The following is a 23512-nucleotide window of genomic DNA, read 5'->3' as shown; positions in this document are numbered from 1 at the left end:
AAATGAACTAGCCAGCATTATCGTGCCCACATAAACACATGTGTTTTATTTTCAGATTTGTTGCTGGAAACACGTCTCTTGCAAAAATGAGATTTCAAGAATGCTTAAATATCAGGAGAAGTTTATTTGGTGAGAAAAACATCGTGGTTGGAGAAATTATGGAATTTTTAGCAGATTTACTATTTTTTCTACCAGAAGATAGTGAAAGGCAAGTTTTTAAAAAAAAAGATTTAAAAATATTATTTATTTGTGAGAGAGAGAGAGTGAGAGAGGGCGTGAGTGGAATGGAGAGGGGCAGAGGGAGAGAAAGAGATCTCAAGCACGACCCTGAAATCATGACCTAAGCCAAAACCAAGAGTCAGATGCCCAACTGACTGAGCCACCCAGGTGCTCCGATGCAAGTTCTTATAAAAAGTCTCAAGTAGTGGGTCTTCTTTTCGCCCCCAAATCGCCAATGGAAGGGAAGTCTGGGGTTGAGCCATCAGAGTGTCTCACGTCCTTGGCTGTAGCCTTGTTCAGAACCCTGAGGGGCTCGCCGTGCCTGAAAGTTGTGTCCCTGTTCATTTGTCAGGACACTGACCGCAGTGTCTTTGAGAGGAACTCTCAGCCCACAAAGTGCGTAGAGCTCTTGGCAGTAGGCAGAGTACCAAGGAGTATGATGTTGTGTTTCTCTGTATCACTCCCAGGCCTTGTGAGGAAGAAGATGGACAACCGGCCCTGGAACCGCACTTGCACTGAGTGGGTCCACTTACATACGGCCTTGTTTCCACTAATACAGTACCAGCCTATAAATGCATTTTCTCTTCCATATGATTTCCTTCCTATCATTTTCTTTTCCTTAACTTACTTTATTGTAAGAGAACAGTACATGACACAAAGCATACAAATCTGTGCTTATCGACTGCTTCTGTTATCAGTAACCCTCCCAGTCAACAGTGGGCTATTAGTAGTTTAGTCTTGGGGGAATCAAAAGATACCAGATTTTCAACTGCACAGGGGTCAGTGCCCCAACCCCCGCATTGCTCGAGGGTCAGCTGTATTCACTTCCTGCTTCTGTGCAGGACTCAACTCCCTTGTTTGTGGGGCCACATCCTTTCGTCTGCCTCTTGCAACTCTAGGCCAGCCTGTGATGTCTCAGACATTCCCTCTCTGTTTTCCTGCTAACTCTTTTCTGCCTGCTCAGCAAGTCCGCTTGCTGTCCTGTGAGGTGGGGGGCTTCCCTCAGCTCCCCCCACAAGGCACTGTTAAAGCTGTTAAAGAAAAAATTATTCATAATGGTATAGGCAGGTCAGGGCCAGGGACCAAGAGCGGGGGTCCTGTGGGACAGCCAACAGGGTCCTTGGCCTCAGGCAGGATGGAAATGAAACATGAGCCAGCAGGAGGTGGAAGCAGGGTTTATTGAAGATATATGTAGAAAGAAAGAGTGAGAGGTGTGTGTGTTTGGGGTGGGTGGGGGGTGGAGATACAGATGAAACATCCAGGAGACTCAGAAAGGAAAGATCATGAGTCTTGGTTTTGCTTGGGGTCTGGGGGTTTTTACTGAGGGTGATGTTCTGGTGTACTTGTCCCCTTAGGCATCCAGGAACCAGTTAGCACCAAGATGAGGCCCCAGGTGTTACTCCTTGGAACCAAGGGACCTTGGCATTGAGATGTTTGGTAATGGTGGTCTGGAGAGCATGTGTGATGGCTTCATTCAGTCATTTCTTACCTGGTCCTTTCTTAGATGTTATCTGTTCTAGGGAAATCATTCCTTCCTTGTCCCTTCCAAGAAGGACATATGCTGTTTGCATTATGAGGCATGTGTTGAGTGGGGTGGAGGGGTACAGGTCCTAGCAAGAGTAGAAGCCGGAAAAAAAGCAAAAGAAAAAGCAATATTTTTTTTCTCTCATGGGGTCCGTTTGCTTTCTCTGTCTCAATAATAGTTATTAAAGAAAGGTAAGAGGGAGTTCACTCGGGTCCTGTGGTAGAGTTTTGCAGAGGGGAAGAGAGATTGGACCTAACCCCATATGCAAAGAGAAGTTGGGTAGAGGGGGGTCAGTAGATAGAAAATTACCAAGAGGAAGCACTGGTGGGGAGAGGATTCTGGCTTGATAGACCCAACAGGATTCTTGCTGAAGGCAGGCTGGTGGGGTCGGACTTCTCCTGGGATGTGACGGGGAAGGAGGAACCCAGCCTGGTTTTGAGGGTGATCAGACTGGTAGGGGTGGGAGCCTCCTTCAACTGACTTTGCAGGAGTCTTGCTAAAATTGGGCAATGCAGAGATGAACACAGAAGTCTAAAAGTTGAGACCTACTTCAGAAAGAGTGATAAGAGCCTGAGCAGAGTTTGGTCAAGGGGAGATTTTTTTTTTTTTTTTTTTTAAAGATTTGATGTATTTATTTGACACACAGGCTTCCTGCTGAGCAGAGAGCCTGATGTGGAGCTTAAGCCCAGGACCCTGGGATCATGACCTGAGCCAAAGGCAGAGGCTTTAACCCACTGGGCCACCCAGGCACCCCAGTCAGGAGAGATTCTTTGTTGGTTTCTGTGTTTAAGAGAGGGTTGTGGATATTATGCTGTGGAGACCATCAGTGTTCGCATCTGCAGGGTCTGACCACTTCTCTTGACAGGTTGGTTGAGAGAAGGGTCTTTGTGAGTCTGGAGAGACAGAAGCAACACACCCTTCCTTTGGCACGGGCTCACACCCTTTCCTAGCCGAGTCCGCGGACTGAAGGACTGTGGATGCTCTAGGTTCAATTACGAAGTTGTGAAGTTTTGTTTTTGGAGTTTCTGTCCCTCTGCTCTCTGTTCCCTGTCTCGCTTTGCACTTTCAGTTTTCCCCTTGCCTGGAGATAATTTCCCTCTTACCTCTCCCCAGGAAGATAACCTCTTCCTGCATTTGCTCCCAGGAGGAATGTGATGCTGCTAATTTCTAGCACTTAAGTCCAAATCCGTATTTAGCCTTTCTAAGAGTATTTACCTGTAAAAAAGTAGCCCAAATAAGGGAATGTATATGGGTAAAATTATGGGTGCGACATAGTAGTGGGGACATGGAGGGCGTTGGGATCTGAGTACCTGGGTTCAAATTAGTAACAGGGAGAACTTAACGTTTGGTATCTCATTCATTTCTTCACTGGTAAAACGAAAGTGGGGATACTATCTTGTTCACCGGATGGTTGTGAGGGCTAACGGATCCCATATGTAAGGTGTTTAGCAGAATGCCCGGCACATACCAAAAGAATTCATTAAATTGAATTCTTAGTATTACTATTTTGCTCCCCACAATGTCATTTTTTAGACACTGGATACCAGATAAGCCTCCTCCTGCTCCTCTTCAGATTAGCACAGTGAACAGAGAAGGGACTCTTCTTTACAGAAGCAAAAAGCGTGGCAGTAGAACCATTTCCTCGTGGAAGAAAAATCTAAGCATGAAACATACTGTCTGAGTCATTTCTGCTTCCCCCGGCTGCCCCATCGCAAATCCAGAGCTCGTGGGGTGTGAATCATAGACCTTTGATATCGCTTGTCCATTCCACAGGGATGGCCTCTGTGGCGGCCCACCTGACCATACCTGGGTGCCTTTGGCCCAGCCCTCACTGGCAACGGTCAGCCTTCTGAAACAATGGAAGGCCTTTCATCTTGTTGAAGGTTGCCTTTAGGCAACCACATCTTTCTTAACACCAGTTAAGACCAGGAGAGATTTTGCTGTGCAGCTCGACTCACCTCTCACACGGGGGTAGAGCCTTTGCCCTGGTGGCCAGGGCCCTTGTGACAGCTGTCATGCGCTACAGAAATGAGGGGCACCTGGATGGCTCAGTGGGTTAAACCTCTGCCTTTGGCTCAGGTCATGATCTCAGGGTCCTGGGATCGAGCCCCACATCAGGCTCTCTGCTCAGTGGGGAGCCTGCTTCCTCCTTTCTCTCTCTCTCTCTCTCTCTCTCTCTCTGCCTGCCTCTCCACCTACTTGAGATTGAAATAAATAATATCTTTAAAAAAAAAAAAAAAGAAATGATCCATGGGATCCTGAGAGGCTTGTGGCGTGGGGCTGGGTAGGGCTGGGTAAGTGAGGTTAAGTTAAAAAGAAAAGGACAGAGAGGAATAAACAAACTGTCTTAGGAGGAACAGTAGTTATGTTTTCAGTAAAGTAAATGCCGTCTACTCCTTCTTGACTTTGTACCCATTCATTAGCCTCCTCTTCAAGGTCAAGTTTCTTCCTCCCTTCCCATTTACTGTCATTTAACTTCTGCCTCGACCCGGCTCCATTTTACTCTACTCCAGCCAACGTCCTCAGGAACATGTTCAATGTGTCCCTTTGCACATTTTTGATCTTGTTGGCCTTCTCCTGCTGAAGTGTTGATGATGTCAATGACTCCCTTCCCCAAAAAACCCTCTGCTGGTTCCTGAGATGCCTTCTCTCCTGGCTCTGTTTTCTGATGATCCCTGCTCAGTTTCTTTTGTGGGTTTCCTATCTCTCTTTTTTCCTCTCTCCCTCCCTCTCTGAGTGTTGTCCCAGTGGTGTTGCTGTTTTGGGTTCAGTTCACGGAGGCTGTGCTTGGATGCTGGTCTCAGCAGGAGTCTTAGCATCTCAACCTCACCTGTGCCTAGGGCTTTAGCCATGAGGCGCTGGCTTCTCTTCTCCATGTCCTTCTCAGTCCTCTATCATCTATTGGATGCCTCCATTGTGTATTCCAAATTATTTGGGCATTTCTGAGTCCGCATTCTCAAGACTGAACACATTCCCTCCCCCCACCCACCCTGATGAAATGCATTCTTCTCCTGTTTCACCCAGTGTGGACACCACGGCATCGTCTTAATTATATTTATGATCAGTCACTATGCGGAAGACATTACATGCATTTTTCTCTTCAAATTGAATCTTCAAAACAATTTGTTATTTTATTTATTTGTTTGAGAGAGAGAGAGAGAGAGAGAGCGAGAGAGCACAACAGGGGCAGAAAGCTGAGGTTCAGGAGGTTAGAAGGCTTGCCCAGCTTTGAAGCAGTAGAATGTGGATCAACACCCAGGGCATCTGACCACAGGGTGTCTGTGCCTCACTAGCCACCCTCAGGCCTGTCGGACTTGAGAGCTCAAGCTCCTGACCACGTCACTCTACTGCGACCACAGCGATCACCCACTGCTCCCAGTACTGGGGCCACAACGTTCAGGGGGCACCCAGCCTCCGCAGGTCTGTCTCCTCCAGGCCCACAGCATCTGCTCAGACCCTCGTGCTTCCCGTGGACTAAGTGACCTCCCTGCCTCTAGCCTTCCCCTGCACACTTCCAGCCAGGCGAGTTTATCAAAGTGCACATTGGATCACATCATTCTCTTAATGAAATCTCAGTGTTAAAGACCAAAAACCCTTAGATCCACACACAGTGCCCTTCGTGAGTGTCTGGTCCTCTGTTTCACTCTCCAGCCTCTGCTCCAACCTTGGGAAGTTCTCTGTGGGCAAGGATTAGTCTTCCTCATCCTTGAGCCCCAGCCCTGAAGGTTTGTTGAATGAATGAATGCAGTGCTTCTTTGATGCAACACTTTAATTAAATGTCTCTTTTCTAGATTCCAAAGGAAGCAAGCAATTGAATATTATAAACAAGTGATACAAATAAAGGAAAACGCAGGGACTTTTGCCACCTCCTCACTCGTCAGGAAGCAGCTGAGCGTCAGCCTCAGTGACACCTTGTGTAAATTAGGTAATTGTCAGTGTGTTTCTATTAGAAGCCGGGGACTTTTCCCTCTGACCTGCATGCTTTGCTTATTTTTAAAATGTCTTCATTTCTGAAGCAGGAAAGTCCTGTTCCACAGACTTTCAAATTTTTAGGCTCCTTGTGTACCTTCCCTCATTAGGAACGTATCTTAGTCTGCTTGGGCTGCTAGAACAGGATGCCATGGACTGGCAGGCCTGAGCAACTGAGGTGTATTTCTTCAAGCTCCAGAGGCCGGGAAGTCTAAGGTCAAGGCGTTGGTAGACACGGTGTCTGGTGCAAGTCTACTTCCTGGTCCACAGACAGCTCTTTTCTTGCTGTGTCCTCACATGGTGGAAGGAAGGGTACCTCTTTTATGAGGGCGCTAATCCCATTCATGAGGGGTTCACCCACATGACCTGATCACCTTTCAAAGGCCTCATCTCCAAATACCATCATTTGGGGGTTAGGACTTCAACATAAGAATTTTTTTGGGGGGGGCGCAAATAGTCTGTAATAGAAAGAGATCTTGTTGTTATTGTTGTTGTTGTTTTAAGATTTTTTTTTTTTTTTTGAGAGAGAGAGGCAGAGAGAGCACAACAGGGGGAGGGGCAGAGGGAGAAGCAGGCTTCCGTCTGTGTGGAGCACCTGAGGCAGGGCTCCATCCCAGGATCCTGAGATCATGACCTGAGCCAAAGGCAGACGCTTGACTGTCTGAGCCACTCAGGCGCCCCAGAAAGAGATCTTCTAGAAGTCTTTCCATCCCATACTCACTCACGTGATGGGGCACCATGCCCAGCCACTCCTGTCAGGGTAGGTTCCCTTCCTCCTTCCGATTCTGTTTTAAGTCACTGTTTGTATAGGAATCGCCCGTTCATGCTTAATCCTGTGACACTAAAGTAACAGGTGGCTGAAAATCACAAGTGGTTCTTCGCATGGGCCCACCTTTGATTTTACATATAGAACGTAAGACTCAGTGCCTCAGACCTGGCCCAGAGATTTGAAGGCAATTTCTGATTAAAGATAAAAATCAAGGGGTGCCGGGACGGCTCAGTTGTTAGGCATCTGCTTTGGCTCAGGTCATGATCCCAGGGTCCTGGGATCGAGCCCCTCGTCGGGCTCCCTGTTCAGTGGGGGGACCTGCTTCTCTCTCACTCACTCCCCCTGCTTGTGTTCCCTCTCTTGTTGTGTCTCTCTCTGTCACATAAATAAATAAAATCTTAAAAAAAGAAAAAGATAAAAATTAAAAACTTGAAATGACAGTTAAAAATGGAATTGAAAATGTGGTCTTAAACCTGAGGAGGAGGGGAGGGGTGGGTGTACTCACTCTTCTTGTTACTTGTTGTTTCTGGTGTTTCTCTTTTGCTTCTCTTCACAGAGGTTCTGATTCTTTCTTTGGGTTTCTTCCACCAGTGTCCTTATTGCCTGTGGCTTGTAGTGCGTGCTGACTTTCTTCTTCACTGGCACTACAGTTACTGGACCCTAAAATCAGTTTCGTGTGTCTGAGGCCCAGTTAGCTAATCTGTGAGCCACCGCGTCAGAAGCAGAGAAAGTTTTATTACCAGAAGGGCAGACGGATGGGCAGTCAGGGGATGGGTCTCGAACCTGCCTTGTCTTGGTTGAGCACAGCGACAGCTTATGTGGGGCTAATAAAATATGTGGGGGTGAGAGTGGGAACCGGATGGGCCTTGAAACCTCACAAGGAGAGGCTCAAAACCTCTGGGACATTGTGCTCTGGGGACATCTGGGCTCCATGCAATGGTCTCAGAGCGTTACTTGTTGGCTTTGTGTCTGTAGGTTATCATGTCGCCTCCCTCCTTGGTTCCTGTTGTAGGCACTGGGACAAAGAAAACAGGGACAAGGTTAATGATTCTTGCAAGGCTGTGGAGGAATGTGCTGACGTGTAGCCCGCAGGTTACAGGGGAGGAAGGGCCTAGTGACAGTTCCCATAGATGAAGAAACACAGGCCCTGGTGAGGTTAGTGGTTACCTATGAAGGGCGGTCTGCCCGGCTGACTGTTGATGAGCTCCCCAGAGGCCTCCTGAGAGAGGGTCCTTCTCCCCAGGCTCTGCTGTAGCCAGGGACCACAGTGGCTGGGCTCTAGCCTTCCCTGCCTCACCACTTTTTGGGCCCAGGACCCCATTAGCTTGCTCTGCAAATAGGGGCACATGGTGAGTTCTGTCCTTTACCTGGAGTGCCACTGCCAAAGTTGGGAACCGAGGAGATTGGAGAGTTGAGTTGGGGGCTGCAGATAATTCCCAGACAGCAGGCTGGAGGCTGGCCACAGCGGGAGGGAGGGAGGAAGGGGGTGGGGTAGGGGGTGATCAGAACTGTGAGTCCCATGGGGCAGGGATGGGGAGGGGTTGTGCCTCCAGTGATCGAGTTCCCTGTGTGCCTGGTAGAGATGTCTCAGCTTTATTTCTTCTACTACGTTAGACCAGAAGTCTCAAGTGCCACGACTAGAAAAATTCTGGAGTACTGTCAGGGATCTTGAAATCTCAGTGCCACAAGCCGTGGCCAACTTCCACCTAAACAGGTTTTCAGCCCATGCGATACTATCCCTCAGGACGGAAGTCTGGAGAAACCTCGATTGTCAAGATTGGGGGAGGAGAGGAGGCGGGGGAGAGGAGGGGAGCAGGGAGCATTACTGCCATTTAGTGGGTGGAGGCCACAGGCTAAACACCCTATGGGGCTCAGGACAGCCCCTCAATCAACAGCAAAAAATTATCCAGGCCAAATGTCAAAGTGTCAAGATTGAGAAACCCTGAGTTAATCAACCACTTTCTCCAGCGTGCATGTTTGTTGTCCATTTTACCATAAAACACGATTGCTTTCAGCCTAGTCATTTCCCAAGGAGGAAGAGGCTTACATACTTGATACCTGCAGGGAAAGATTATTTTCAGTCCATAGATTTAGGAGTGTGCGTGTGCGTGCGAGTGTGTGTGTGCGCGCACGCGCGCAGTATTTTCTCAGTAAGCGTTTTCAGGCTGAATACATGAAGGATTTTGTTTACAACCAGAAAATACAGACGCAGATCTATGCAAAAGCAACTGTACACCTAATATGGTTGCTTTGTATGAATAATTTGTTCCCGGTGGTGGAGTCTGGACTATGACGGAGGTGTAACATATTCATTACTCTCAGATAACAAGTTTATTGTCACGTACATCACACTTAACGCATGGGAGTGCTCAGCAATGCCACAACTCCAAGGGGGTGGTTAGGGCTTGGGGTCTGTGCACCTGACTTGGCAGGGGAAAGGGAAGGGGGAGAGGACAAGGACATTTAATAGAAAAGCAAATTATTTTTTGGAAAGATGAATGAACCTTAGGAGAATGAATGAGGTGTCATTTGTAACGAAGTCTGTCTAGGTGTGGTGCCAGCTGCTTGTGTCCCAGCAGAGAAGATGTGAGTTGCCCTGGGGAGGGAATTTATAATGCTTGAGTCCTTTTGGGGGACTCTGCTTTTAGGCACATGCAGGATTTTAAGAACTCGAAAGCCTTCCGCTCAAAGTAATCCTCCGGTCATTGGGAATGTGGCATGCTTTGGGGCAGCCTTTCCGGACCTCCTTTGCCTACCTTCAATGGAGAGTGTCTTTCTGAATGGAATGTGTTTGCGTGGACTCCATCAAATAAGAAGTAAGCCACCGGCTCCTCACCATGCACCTTTGTAAACCAAGTCTTAGGCCCACTGTAGTAAAAGTGTCACCAAACGTGGGTCATCAGAGCACTCCTTCGACGCTATGTAGTTTGCATCAAGGAAAACAAGAGGCACAGTATCCTGACCACTGCCAGTTATATATTCAGTGCACATGTATTTTAATCCTTTATAACCTGTAATGCATAATGCAATTGTAAGCATGTTTTATCTTACCCAACTAGTTTGTAGATCTGGGGTGGTTTGGGAGAATTACGTGCCCTCTAAAGAAAAACAAGCCCCCTACTGTCCCCCATCCCCCCGGAAGCACTCCGCTTGAAGTTGCGCACGCCAATGAGCAGGTACAAGAAGTTGCTAACACAAGTCACTGCTTGCATCTGCCCATTGTGACTTTGGATCGGAGGCCCATGTATGAAACTATTGGTTCCTTTTGTCTCTAGCTTGTCTTGCGGGGCCATTTCCTAGGGTGCTCTGCAGTGGGCTACCTACCACTTTGAAGTTGTCCCTTAGGTCCTTCAACATAAATTTTATGAATGCCATATGGCCTGTATTTCCATTTAGATCATCCTACACATACCTTCTAAATTTGGGAACAATCTGTCTTGGTCTTTTCTGGTTGCAGTCACAGACAAACAGGTGGAAATAAGGTTCCCTGTGCCTGGAGGACTGTCCTAAGTGTAGCCGGGATATGAAAACAAAAGACAACTTTTGCCTTTCATTAACCACTTTCTTTGTTAGGAGGCAAAACAAGCCTACCATAGAAGCTGTAACATGTGGAAGGTTTAGCCCATGGCCCGAGTGGAGGAGACTGGACTGGGTTTGAGTTCTCGTGTGGCTACAATCTGGCATGGGATCCCAGCAAGTCACATCCTCTTGGACCCAAGTCCATCTCTGGCCCTCTTTGTAAAATAAGGGTGTTGAGTGCTTTGAGGTCCTCTGCAGAGTTGATAGTCCACACTTAAGTGCAAAGGAAGACAGTGATCAGTAGCAGGAGGTTTTTCAGGGAAAACCTCTTGCGAGGAACCCTTAAGGAAGTCAAGGGTGTGAACTGGCAGAGAAGGGCGTGGTTCTAGGGAGACCAGCATGGACAAAGGTAGGAATAAAGAGAGATGCGGAGGGGGTCATGGGGGCTGTCATGAGGGGCTATGGGAAAGGGTAGGACAGGAGGTGAAGAAGCAGGCGAGCAGGCAATGGTGGCAGCAGTGTACTGGTCTGGAGGCAGACCTGCGTGTGGGCAAGTGGAGATTAAAGTCTGAAGAAGCCTGGGCGGGGGGGTCCGTGATGCTCCTGTGGGCTTATTCTCTTCCGGAGATTGTTTTGGAAATTATTCACGGTTAGTTAGAGCTCTTTAAGGCTGTCTCCAGTCTGTCTCCATGTTCAGAGTGAAACGAATTTCCTGTCCATTATTGGGGAGGAAGAATTCCTGACCCTTCAGAGGTCCTCACAGCTGGACTAAGAAACAAGTCGACACGAGACAGATTAACAGGAGAACATCAGATTCAATAGCGCACATTTGGGGAATCCACACAGACATAGAAATTCTAAAGACAGGCAGAATGAGGGATATATGTCAGCCTGAACTAAGGAGAACGGAGTCTTCAGTGGAAAGGGACACAGTTTATGGGGACAGTGAAGAACAGGGGTCGGTTATTGGGTATTTGCCCTGCTGTACCAACGGGTCACTCAGATAAAACTTATTTCTGCTAACAACCCTTATTCTGGGTAAGCCCCCCGTTTTTTTATTTGAGAGAGAGAGCAAGAGAATGCGCACAAGCAAGGGGAGCAGCAGAGGGAGAGTTACTGAGGGGAAACATCAGGGGTAAGAAATTCTGGGTCAATAAACCTAATGGTGTTCTTGCTGAAGGCAGGCGTTACCTGGGGTGTGATGGGGAATGAGGAACCCGATGTCCAGGGTGATCAGAGTTGAGGATGTTAAACGGACTTAGCAGGATTCTTGCTAAAACTGGACAATGAAGAGATGGACATGGAAACCCAAAGTGAGACCTGGTTGAAAAAGAGCCCGAGTGGAGTTTAGTCGATTGTAGATTCTTAGGTGACAATGTGTGTTTTAGTTCCTGGGGATATAGCAGTGAGCGGGACAGAGAGAGACCAGCACTGCCATTACTGGCTCACACTGAGGCAGAGAGCTGTCAGATGACTAGAGACACAACCGCGTAGCTGCGTAGTTCTATGGAGATGGTAGTTAGGCAGCTGGGTACACAGGAGCTTCTATAACCGTGGAAAATGCTCTCCTGGCAAAATCCAACCACTAACGGGATGTGGATCTGTTGGGGGGAGGGGATGCCCTGGGGAGGTTTGTCTGGAAGTGATGGGGATACTGACTCAGAAGGGTGAGAAATCATCTTGCTAAGTAAAGAGGGGTAGGGTGGCGAGAGTCATCCAGGCAGCGGGAACAGAAATTGCAAAGTTGGAAGGAGCTAGAAAGGCCAAGGTGGCCAGAATGCAGAGACCAATGTTGGGGAGAGGGTGCCCGAGGAGAATGTCAGAGAGGTACTGGGTGGAACACATTCCCCCAGGCCTGGTCAAGGATTTGGGGTGTCACCATAAGAGTAGTTGCAAACCAGTGTGAGGTTTTTTGCCAAACAGAGGGATTGGGGGGGACCTGGGGTCATTCCTTTAATGTAGCCATCACGAGAGGTTTCTAATACAATATGCCATGCCAGAGACATGAAGAAGCTCAAAGGATCCTTTTTTTTTTTTTTTTTTTTTTTTTTTTTGTGGCAGTGGGACAGAAAGAGAGAGAATCTTTTTTTTTTTTTTTTAAATATTTTATTTATTTACTTGACAGACAGAGATCACAAGTAGGCAGAGAAGCAGGCAGAGAGAGAGAGGGGGAAGCAGGCTCCCCGCTGAACAGAGAGCCTGATATGGGGCTCGATCCCAGGACCCTGGGATCATGGCCTGAGCCGAAGGCAGAGGCTTAACCCACTGAGCCACCCAGGTGCCCTGAGAAAGAGAGAGAATCTTAAGCAGACTCCATGCCCAGCTCGGAGCCCAGTGTGGGGCTCCATCTCACGACCCTGAGATCATGACCTGAGCTGAAATCAAGGGTCTGACGCTTGACTGACCGAGCCACCCAGGCACCCCCAAAGGATCCTTTTTTGACACTGAGTTTCTGTTTCTTTCCAGTGTGAGTATTTTGACCTCTCAAACAGACTATGAACTCCCAGGATCAGGGGCCTTGTCAAAGCAGGAGAAAGAGTGCTAGCCGTAGGACAGGGCTCTGCCAGGGCAGAAAGGGCGAGGAAGTACATCAACAGGTTCTTTCTAGGTATTTACACAATTCACTGACCATCCAAAAGAAGCAGGAACTAGGCTCCAGGCTAACAACTTTGAAAGAAATGACCCAAATTGCATTTTAACCTATTGGAAACAATTGTCATCAATAGACTTTCCATATTTTGGTTTGGATTATAGATTAACGCTGATAAATTGCTAGCTTGGCACCTTCTTAGTCTTTTATTTTATTTGATCAACATACAAAATGCACAATAATCTTGCAAACTGAAAGATAGTGGGCTCCCAGCAAGGATAATTCAGATTTTAATTATAGCATTTTTATGCATGAGATTATAGTAAACACATATTAAGTGATAGATTTGTGAGGGGCAATAAATTCTATATTTTGTTTCCTCTTCTGATTATGGTTTTGTGAGGCACTTATTCAAAACTGAAATCTTTCCATGGAATATGTCCTTTGCAGCTTGTCTCTCCTTATTTCAATCCAGTTTCAAGACAAATCTTAACCTACTAAAATGGTTAATTCTGGAGATTTGAATACTACTCCTGGTGATGAAAAGAGGATTTTTGTGATTTGTGTTCCACACTACTTCTGACACAGAGCCATCCTCCTGTTCTCTTTTTCTGATAAGTGCTTTAAATCCACCTTTTGAGAACCGATTTCAGTGGGAATGTGGCTTTTCATATTCCATTATGTCAAGCTGAGTGTTCTGTGCGGAATTGTTTATTTCGGAAGAAGTATGGTTAGATGAATCCCTGGGATTCTTTTAAAAAAGAAATGCCAACCATCTCAGTCAAATTTAGAAGGGAGAAATTAAACAAATGCTCTAGTGGGTGACTTTCAGTAGGGTGAGTCAGTCCTCTCTCCTCATATGAGCATTTTTTTAAATGCTCAGCTCAACCATGGTCTTCTTCTCTACAGCAGTAGGTCCCCTACTCCAAAGGGTCAAGCAAGTGATACAGACAGACTGCCTTTTATTTTAACTTACACGTATAAATGTAATTATTTCCCCAAACTTTTAAATTTAGATACAAGACCTCCCCTTCCTTCCTTCCTTCCTTCCTTCCTTCCTTCCTTCCTTCCTTCTTTCCTTTGTTTCTTTCTTTCTTTCAATAGTTAGGTCCTCTGATTGGAATGAGATGTCATCCTTCTCAAAATGCATCACCCACAATTTCCAGTTTTGGCTTCTGTAGGGTGAGACTTTAGACAATAGTGATGCAATCTGTGCCCGATCCTTCTAGACGGTTCCCTCTTTCTTCCCTCAACCTTTCACTATTGCCTTGTGCTGGAATTTGAAAGAATTCCAGAGCATTCAGCCTATTTTTCATAGAAAACAACTCTCCTTCATTTCACACTAAATATCTCATCAGTTTGTACTGTACTTAATTTAGTTACCAAGGTGAGACTAACAATCCAGTTGACTCTTGGTCACACTAGAACCCAGCAGCAAGGAACAGAAGTCTGCGGGCACAGCAGAGATGAGCCTCCTGGCTGCAGGCTCTGAGTGTGCCCTGGGCACCAGCCTGTCTTATTTTGCAGAGGAAATAGAGGGCCCTGGTTAATCCGGCAGACTCACGCATGTCTGTTAACAGGGTTTCTTTTCTACTTCTTCTGTAGATTTCATCTTATTTATTTATTTATTTATTTATTTTTAAGGATTTTATTTATTAGAGAGAGAGAATATGAGCAGGGGGAGAATCAGAGGGAGAAGGAGAAGCAGACTCCCTGCTGAGCCTGGAACCTGACCTGGGGCTTGATCCCTGGACCGTGAGATCATGACCTGAGTCGAAGGCAGGTGTTTAACCGACTGAGCCACCCAGGTGCCCCAGGTTTCACCATTTTTTTCAAAACGATTTTACTCATTTATTTGACAGACAGAGATCACAAGTAGGCAGAGAGGCACGTAGAGAGGGAGGGGAAAGTAGGCTCCCCGCTGAGCAGAGAGCCCGATGCGGGGCTTGATCCCAGGACCCTGAGGTCATGACCTGAGCTGAAGGCAGAGGCATTAACCCACTGAGCCACCCAGGCGCCCCGGTTTCACCATTTTTAATGGGTTATAAGTTTATAAGTATTTTTGGTTGCAGGAGAATGTCTAATAGCCCTCATAAGCTTAGAACACTTTTTTTTTTTTGGAGAGAGAGCATGCAAGCTGGGGTGGATGGGGAGGGGCAGAGGGAGAGAGAGACGAGAGACCCTCAAGTAGGCTCCACACTAGTGTGTAGCCTGCCACGGAGCTCAATATCATGACCCTGAGATCATGACCTGAGCTGAAATCAGGAGTCAGACACCGAACCAACTGAGCCACTCAGGTGGCCCTCTGAGAACACTTTTTAACCTGGAAAGGACTCTAGAGATGACTCAGCTAATTTTAAAGCTGAGAAAATAGCAGATAGGTTATATACTTACCCTGGAACTACTGATCAGAGAATCCTGTTGATTAGATAATAACATCATAGGATCAGAAAGACCTAGTGGTATTCTAAACCCTTGCAGCTAGTAAGTAGTAGACTGAGGACTTGGAACCCAGTCTCTGACCCTCAATCCCATACTCTTTGTATCGTTTGTGGGCCCTAGGAATTTGTACCCTTGTTGGGAAGATAAGCACATAAAAATAACTGACATCAGTGAGATGTGTGTTATGACAGATGTTGGTAGAGGGTATGGGGAGGCACATAAAAGAAGGAACAAGTAAGACTTTCCAGAAAAGGTGACTTGGCTGTGAGTCCTGACAGATGTTTGTCTGGTAAAGAAGGTGAGGAAAGCATTTCATTCAAGAAGAATCCACATGAACAAAGAAAGCTTCTGGGCATGGAGAATCCTGTCTACTATATTAAAGGGTTTGTCGGGGGAGCTGCTGTCGAATTTCCAGCACAAAGCATCCTGAATAGATTTATATTTTAGATATAATATTCTTATGCCTGAATGGAGGGTAGGACTGGTGAGAGGGAACTGGAAAGTCTTTTGGGTTAGACAAGGACTTTAGAAATGAGGAGAAAGAATGTATTTGAGATTTAGGAAGTAAATCCGACTGGGCTCTGTGTTTGATTGAATGTGGGAGGTGAGGAAAAGAGTAAGGTATCCCCCAGTTTATGACTCTACCGTAGGTCATTGCATCTTGGTAGATGAGGTTGTTGCCATTCCAGGATAGGAAGCACAGGTCAAGAGTTAGGGTGGGAGCCATGATGAGCTCATTTAGGGCATGTTGAGTTTGAATCTCATCTATGTGGATACATTCAGTAGGGACTAGGGCTCCTGAGTCTGGTGCTTAGGAGCTGGAAGAATGAGCTGGAGAAACAGATTTTGGAGTTCCTAGCATATGCTTGATGGCTCAACCTGGTTGAATGGTTGAAAGAGCTAAGAAGAATATAAGACAAGAAGATGGCAGGAGATAGAACTTGGAAGAATGCTAGTACTTAAAGGGTGGGCAGAGTGAAGAGTTGTACCAAAGATGAGGATGGGTTCTAGAGGTAGGCTGAGAATCAGTAATGTCATGGAAGCTGAGAAAGGAGAGGTCTGGCAACTGACCACCAGGTTGAGAGCAGACCATTGCAACACAGAGGTCACAGAGAGCCTTCGGTTTTGGTGGAGTGGTAGGGACAAAATCCCATGAAGGAGAGAACAATGACTTTGTTCCCTCTACCCCAAGGTGGGTTGTGCATAGGCCTTCGAATTGGTGGAGTGAACTCATGCAGCACTGAGGCAGACCATGAAAGGTTGCCGCTTTCCATCTGCATCTGGGTCCCTGTGAGCAGACTAGTCAGTGGTCTCCGTGAAAAGGGGTGGGGCGTATGACCCCTCCACCACCAAACGCATATCTACCCTCTTTTATTATTTCCTTCTGGGCAAAAACTGAAGGCCCATGGAGATAGCCAACTGCAGCTTTCTACTTTATTTGAGACAATGATGGCTTTCTCCCTCCCCAATATGTTTGTAGACATTTATTGAAATAATGTGCAAACAGCTTAATTCTCAACCTGAAGGACTTCTCACAAAGAAACTTTAGACATAGCATAGCAAACATAGACATAGCAAACAAAGAAAGACTTTCAACAAAGAACTTCTAGATATTACATAATCCTTCTTCCTCATTACACATTTACAGCACATCTTCTGGGTGGAAAATAGAGATGGTGATTGGCTCCACTTCCTAGCCCATTCTCTCCCCACACAGCAGGGCAGTGGTGGGGGATTGGGGGTGGGGTTCACTGTTGGGCAGGGTCCACAGAGCCATTCAGGGAGACTTCCTGAGGACCTCCACCAACACCTGAGATCTTCCTTGCTACCCGTTGATGACCACCTGCAGTGCAAATCTGGGCTGGGGAGAAAGTAAACACAGGCCTGGCATTGCGAAATCCCACCTATGAGGTAACCGCACATAGTAGAGGAAACACGCGGAACAAGCTTCAATTTCAGTAGAATAAAGACTAGAAAAGGTTGTACTTTAGAAGAATTCTTAAAAGGACTGAGGATTATCTTCAGATAAAATATCTTATTCTTTTTCCAGAGGAAATGGTAAAGATACCACTTAAAAAAAATATTAAGCAGTAAAAAAGTGTGTGTGTGTAGGGGAGGACTAGGAAAGCTTACCACTTAAAATCTGAGAACAGATTTTCAAGATAGTGGGTAGGACTGTCCCCCCCTCTTCTCACCTCTGATTCCCATTCCCTCCACAAGTTCACAATGGAGACAGTAACTGATGGTTCCTTCCTACCTATATTTTTATGGAAAAATCTAATAGGGAACCAATGCAGCAGGGAGAATGGTGTTCTCTTCACCCACTTCTAGAAGTTACGGTGCTTGAATCTCAGTAAATTGGCTTTGAAGCCCAGTTCTGCTGTTTTCTGGACATAACCTCCCTGAGTCTCAGTTGTCTTACTGACCCAAAGGGGAAAATAACATCTGCCTATAGGGTTATTCTGAGGGTTGAATGAGAAGAGGTACACAGAGTAACCAACAGAATGCCCAATTAATGTTAGATTCCCTTCCCCTCCAGAATGAAGGGTTGAAGTGAGAAGAGGTTCAGTAATTTCTCTCCAGTTTAAATGAACCCATCCTGCCGTGTCTTCTCTGCTGGGTTGGGAGGGTGGGCCAGGCTGGGTATTGCTGCTGAGCTGGAACTCTAACCCCAAGGGAGGATGGGGTGGACTGGGGTTGGGCCTAAGGCAAGGATGTCCTTTCCTGGCAGCTACAATCAATGCTTGTTTCCAGAAAGAAAGAACTGGATTGTGTCTGAGGTCAAAGCTATAGATACAGGTCCAGAATGGATCCTGAGGGTAAAGGGGCCTGGGGAGCCAAGATGTTTGGCCAACAGGGAGTCTGAGGAACAGAAGCCTGAAAGGACCGTGGAGGACCTTGTGTCCTCCACCTTGTGTGGAGGACTGTTGTCTGTGTGACAACTCAGAACCTTTTAAAGGGCCTGGGGCAGAATGAACATTCTGTACGGCGTGGTTATTGGCCTCCAGAGGATCTCTGAGAATGGGTTCTTGTTCAGCTGCCACATGAGACATTCTGGCTTCCTTCTCCACTTTATCTTGTGAGGCTAGTTAAGGCCAGTGCAGTGTGGTTGTCTTGAACAGGGTAATTCACAAGTACACTCTGCTGTGCTAGATTGGGCCAACTGGGAACATCATAGGGAGTTATGAAAATAATTCAAAAAAAGGCAAAATAGCCACAGATTGCTAAGCAGAGCCAATAGCTACAACTCCCTACCAGATTTTGAGACCTGGGTTATGATTCATGAAGCAGAGAGACAGAGAGAGAACATTTCTGCAAGCAGAAGACACCAGCTGGTAAAGAAGAAGAAGAAGAAGAACATTCCAGTATGAGGGAAGGGGCGGTTTAGTACCATAGTCGAGGACAAGGGCTTGGGGATGAGGATTGTTCTACCATGAACTGGACTGTTCTATCATGAACTGGAGGAAAACTGCATAGTTGGGGACTGAGATGGGGGAGAGACTTTTTACTTTATATCTTTATATATTTTAATTTTGAACCATGTGGATGTGTATCCTATTAAAAACCTAAATGAGAAAAAAAAAAGACAAGTGATGATAGTTTATGGCTTACAGAATTACACAGGCCTGACAGATGACAATCACTCACGTAATTTACAGTTGTTACTATTATTATTAATACAAGGACACTGACTGGGCCATCTGCCAGTGGTTTTCACCATGATATGCCTTTTTTTTTAAAGATTTTATTTTTATTTATTTGAGAGAGAGAGAGAGCACATAGGCAGGTGGAGGGGCAGAGGGAGAAGCAGACTCCCTGCTGAGCAGGGAGCCTTATGTGGGACTCAATCCCAGGACCCTGAGATCATGACCCAAGCCAAAGGGAGACACTTAACTGACTGAGCTCACCCTAATATTCTTGGTGTAGTCTCTTTGCCACATATCCTAGGTGCCCCTCACCCTAATATTCTTGGTGTAGTCTCTTTGCCACATATCCAGATTGACCCTATATGCACTGGCCTTCCATTATGTTTATAACCAGGGGTATAAATTCAGCTTCTTAAAGCAGCCACGTAAATGGATAAAATGAATTAAATGAGTACCACTAGTAAATTAGGTTGTAAAATATATATGTGTTTTTTTTTTCTTTTAACACATTTTAGAGAATTATATTAAATTATTGACAGTGGCACCTGGCACTGTATAATGAACACCTACAGACCTTTACCTATATTCACTAGTTGTTAACATTTTGACCCTTGCATTCTTTCATAAACACATGTACACACACACACACACACACACATATATATACACCATTTGAATGTTAGTTGCTGATATGTCACATCTGTAAATACTTCAGCTTGTGTTTTCCAAGTACAAGGACAATCCCCCACGTGACCGCAATACAATGCTCAAAGCTAGAAAATTTATGTGTGTAAACCTGGTGATTCACAGACCTCTACCCCTGGGGATAAAAATATATGTTTATAAAAAATAAAAACTAAAAAAATTTTTAAAAAAGAGACAAAAAGCTAGAAAATTTAACCAAAGCAAAAGGCTATTTTTCTAATGTGCAGTTTAGATTTCCATGTCCCCGAGTGTTCTAGTAAATGTTCTTTATAGTCACTTGTTTTCTGATCCAGAATCCTGTGTTAGATCTTCCATTGTATTTGGTTGTCTTCTTTTAGTCTAGAACTTTAAGTAGGCTTGTTTTGTTTTCTCATGGCATTGACGTCTTTGAAGAGTCGAGGTCAGATTCTGCTTTACCCTCCCCGCCTCAGTGTCCTTCAATTTGTATCTGACTATTTCCTTATAACTAGACTTAGGTTAAATTCTTAGGCAGGAATACTACAAAAGATGATGTTCTGATGCCATCTTTCTTTTTTTTTAAACCCGGAATGCTTCATGAATTTGTGTGTCATCCTTGTGTAGGGGGTCATGCTAAATCTTCTCCGTATCATTCCAATTTTAATATCTATGCTGCCAAAGTAAGCACCCAATGCCATGTTGTATAATTTTTTTCCTACCCTTCTCTTTTACATATGTGAAACTAGGAGTGATTTTTAAAAATTCTAATATTTTTATTTTCAAATATCCAGCAGGTCAGTTATTGGTCAGTGACTCTGGTCATCACATCATCACTGAAGCAGTGGGCTATTTGTACAGATCGCTTGATTTAAGGGCGACCTACCTGGGATCTTCTCATTCATCAATCCATGGAATCCTGCAGTGAGTTTCTGTTCTGTGTCTCAACAAGAAAAGTGCTTCTGGTTATTCACCTTAGATATGTGACCTCTTGACAATTTTTTTTTTTTAATCTTTTGCAGGCTGCTGAGGGAAATTGAATGGATCAGAAGTAGGAGATGTTGGTCTCAAGGCATGAACCGGCAGTTTTCTGAGGTTTCCAGGAATGGCACCTCATTATGGGACCACTTGCTTAAATTAAACTACCACAGTGCTCAAAGTTCTAATACAGTGAGCTCTGCAATATGCATGAACACAGATAAGCTACAGAGAGCTAAAAGCATGGACTTGGCAACTCATACAATTTCAGATAAATCAAAATGTGCTTCCGGAAAAGGGAAAAAGGTCTTGAGACCCATTATTTCCGTTTCTATTGAGAAGATACCACAGAAGACACAAAATAATCTTGAGCTATGGAATGGCCCAGAGAAAGAAGCTTCACTGAAAAAGCAAGATTATTCCTCTAAGATCTTATCTTTGGGTAAAATGGATGGTGTCATTAAGTTTTCACGGCAAAGGATCTTGTCAACTAAAGGCAAGAGTGAAAAAGGCCAAATCACCACAATTTACAGGCATCCCTTGGTAGTAGGATCTTTTAATACAAATAATCCCTGGGAATCCATATCTGAGTTCATATCAGAAAAGTGGCTTTTTCATAGCCCAGACTACAGTTCAGTTTCCCAGAAGAGTTGTTTTGAGAGAAGACCTCAGTTTGAAACCAAATTGTTGAAGACCTCACATGATACTAATAAAGTATAAAAATTATCATGGGCTTTTTGTGTCTGTAATTTCTTTTTAGCTGTCTTTGTTTAGAACTCTTTGAGGAGATATTTTCTCTTATAACTCAGAGGTGATGATAAAGTCTAGGGTTTTGATCTTTTTTAGCTCTTTAAAATGTTGTAATAGAGCTTAGCTAAAAAGAACAATTTTGATGTGATTCACATTTGTATGGTAGGTAGAAGAATGTTGCTCTTACAGGGTTCCGTGTCTAAAAATATGCTAAAGCAGTGCTATTAAAGTTCTAATTATGTTACAATTATGTTGCTATAGTTTATTTTGGATTTATGAATTGATTTTCCATGTAAAAACTTATTATTGCAAGCACCAACACTTTTTTTAATGAAACATGAGTAAGAAAAGATAAATTGGAATAAACCAAAACCGCAAAGTAAGTTTAGTGTCCCAGAGTCCATGGGTTTGATATCTGTTTTAAACGTAACAAGTGCCTCTCACCAGTGATTTTTTACCCATTAACTGTTAAGGATTACTTATTGATTACCTCATCACCCAACTAAATCCTACATACTATGTTAGGAAGCCAAACGGGAGAATGGACTCAGCTGTATGACTTCAGGATAATTAGTTCACTTCTCTTCGCCTCAGTTTCATTAGTTATAAAATGTTAGAAATCCCAGCGCCTGCTTTTCAGGATTGCCGAGAGGATTGCATTAGATAATGCACACAGCGAGCCTTTAATGAACAGTAGTTGTTCTCTGTAACGGTCTAACTCAGAGGCCACCTTGTTCCAGGAAGCATCCTCCCACCCCTCCAGCCCACAATTTAAACATACATGAACGCTTGGGTTGTTTTAAATCGTGTCCTATTTCACACACGGCAGGCAGTGTGGTCTCCCAGGCCGTGTGCCAGCCTGGAGAGTTTTCCCTGCCCTCCACCGGACACCCTGCTCATCGGTAATCACAGTAACCAAGAGCTTGGGAAGTCCTCTCCGTTCAAGGATTCTCAGCCGGGTTCTGGGTGGGCAGCATCGGTCTTGCCTGCAGCAGCCAAGTCGGCTTCAGCCACACAGAAATGACGCATGCGGGGGTTACTGTTTGTTTTTGGAGGAACCACAATGCACAGGACAGGTGCAGCCTCGCAGATCTGGAGGAAGACAGGTGCACCGCCCCTGTGAGCGCGAGCCAGAGCCGGAGGAGCAGGGTGGCGGTGTCCTGACGGCCTCCCTCTCCAGCCAGGAATCCCTGGAGGGGCACTGTCCTTTTAGGCTCTGCAGTGGGCTGGGGCGGGTGAAGAAGATGACCTTCAAACACATCAGCCCACATATGGGACCTGGCCCAGTTGGTCCCTTACGGGAGGCACTGGAAAGATCTAAGCCCGAGGATCCAGGGTCTTCCCAGACCGGCCCCCGCCCCCGTCTTTCGCGGGGCAGAGCCCGGCCCCGACGCTTGTCTGGTAGGACTGGGCCCCGCCCATGTCCCCGCCCCGCGCCGGAGAGGCCCCGCCTCCTCCCCGCCTCCGCGGTGGCTCCGCCCCCGAGGCGGCCAAAAGGGCGGGCCGCGCCGCCGCCACGTGCTCCGACGCAGGGAGCTGCCAGCCAGCGGTCTGAGCGCAGGCGGAGCCCTGGCGTCCTGCTCCGGGTGCCACTCGCAGCAGGGCGGCGGCAAGCATGGCTACGGCGGCGGCCGTGGCGGTGGCCCGTGGGGCCGGGGCGAGGGCGGCGGCGGCCCTGTGGGGCGGCTGCGGGAGTGTGGCCCGGGGGCGGCCGCGCGCGGGCCCCGCACGGCCCTTGTGCACAGCCCCTGGGACGGCCCCGGACATGAAAGGCTACTTGTGGGAGCGCTACCGGGAGGCGAAGAGGAGCGCGGACGGTGAGTGCGGCGGCGCCCGCGGAACCTCCGGTCCCTGGGGGCCCGTCGCGGGCGGTCGGCGGGGAAGCGGGCGGCCTCCGACCCGCGCCGGCCGCGCTGCTGACCTCTAGGGCACTCTAATCGTGACCCTCGGTCGCCCTCAGTTCCAGCTGCGGCGACATCTCTGCAGTGCGATTCCGGGAAACGCGGAAAAATGCGCCTCCAGAAACTTTATAAATTTGCTTTCTCCTGTCGGGAAAGCAGTTTTATAAATTCTTGCGATTTTTAACCAGAAATTCGCATCGGAAGCGCTTTGGTCTCCATCGCTTGGGAGACAGCGGCCCCCACGCACACCGTTAGGTATTGTTAGTAACCCGCAGTAATAATAGAAACAGCCGGAGTCCGGCAGGCGGCGAGTTCCTCCGGAGCTGAGCTGCCAGGCAGGTGGCAGTGGCTGGAGTTGATTTTCCTTTTTTTTTTTTGGTTCTGTTTCTTGTGTGTGGTTTCGGTTTGTTTAGTTTTCTGCTGTGTTTGAAATAGGAGAGGTCCCAAGTTGACAGTGTTCTGAGTTGTATACTAACTTAATTGAGGAGGGAGTTCCAGGGAGTGACTCCTTAGTTGCCAGGGGAACATAAAATCAACTTGGTT

The 23512-nt window shown here is 46.4% G+C and overlaps 2 protein-coding genes and 1 non-coding gene across 6 annotated transcripts in view; 2 read left to right on the top strand and 1 right to left on the bottom strand.

Annotated features, from left to right (window-relative positions):
* Window positions 1-21254, top strand: part of LOC131839345 (putative tetratricopeptide repeat protein 41) — an 84103-nt gene extending 62849 nt beyond the window's left edge. For all 3 annotated transcript variants that reach the window (XM_059186696.1, XM_059186694.1, XM_059186695.1), the window contains 4 exons: window positions 56-208; window positions 5536-5669; window positions 20135-20264; window positions 20363-21254. In XM_059186696.1, coding sequence (XP_059042679.1) covers window positions 56-208; window positions 5536-5669; window positions 20135-20264; window positions 20363-21038 — 1093 coding nt within the window. In that variant the 3' untranslated portion in view covers window positions 21039-21254. The remainder of the gene's footprint in view (window positions 1-55; window positions 209-5535; window positions 5670-20134; window positions 20265-20362) is intronic.
* Window positions 19923-20031, bottom strand: LOC131840029 (U6 spliceosomal RNA). Its single transcript, XR_009357149.1, has one exon. It is a non-coding gene; the product is annotated as a U6 spliceosomal RNA (small nuclear RNA).
* A 1340-nt stretch (window positions 21255-22594) lies between the features above and the next one.
* The window catches only part of NT5DC3 (5'-nucleotidase domain containing 3), a 61957-nt gene continuing 61039 nt past the window's right edge, over window positions 22595-23512 (top strand). For both annotated transcript variants that reach the window (XM_059186692.1, XM_059186693.1), the window contains exon 1: window positions 22595-22885. In XM_059186692.1, coding sequence (XP_059042675.1) covers window positions 22684-22885 — 202 coding nt within the window. In that variant the 5' untranslated portion in view covers window positions 22595-22683. The remainder of the gene's footprint in view (window positions 22886-23512) is intronic.

The sequence above is a fragment of the Mustela lutreola genome, chromosome 8 (genome assembly GCF_030435805.1).
Source record: "Mustela lutreola isolate mMusLut2 chromosome 8, mMusLut2.pri, whole genome shotgun sequence".
Taxonomy (NCBI): domain Eukaryota; kingdom Metazoa; phylum Chordata; class Mammalia; order Carnivora; family Mustelidae; genus Mustela; species Mustela lutreola.
The sequence above is the reverse complement of the archived record's forward strand: the minus strand, read 5'-3'. Positions and strand labels throughout refer to the sequence as shown.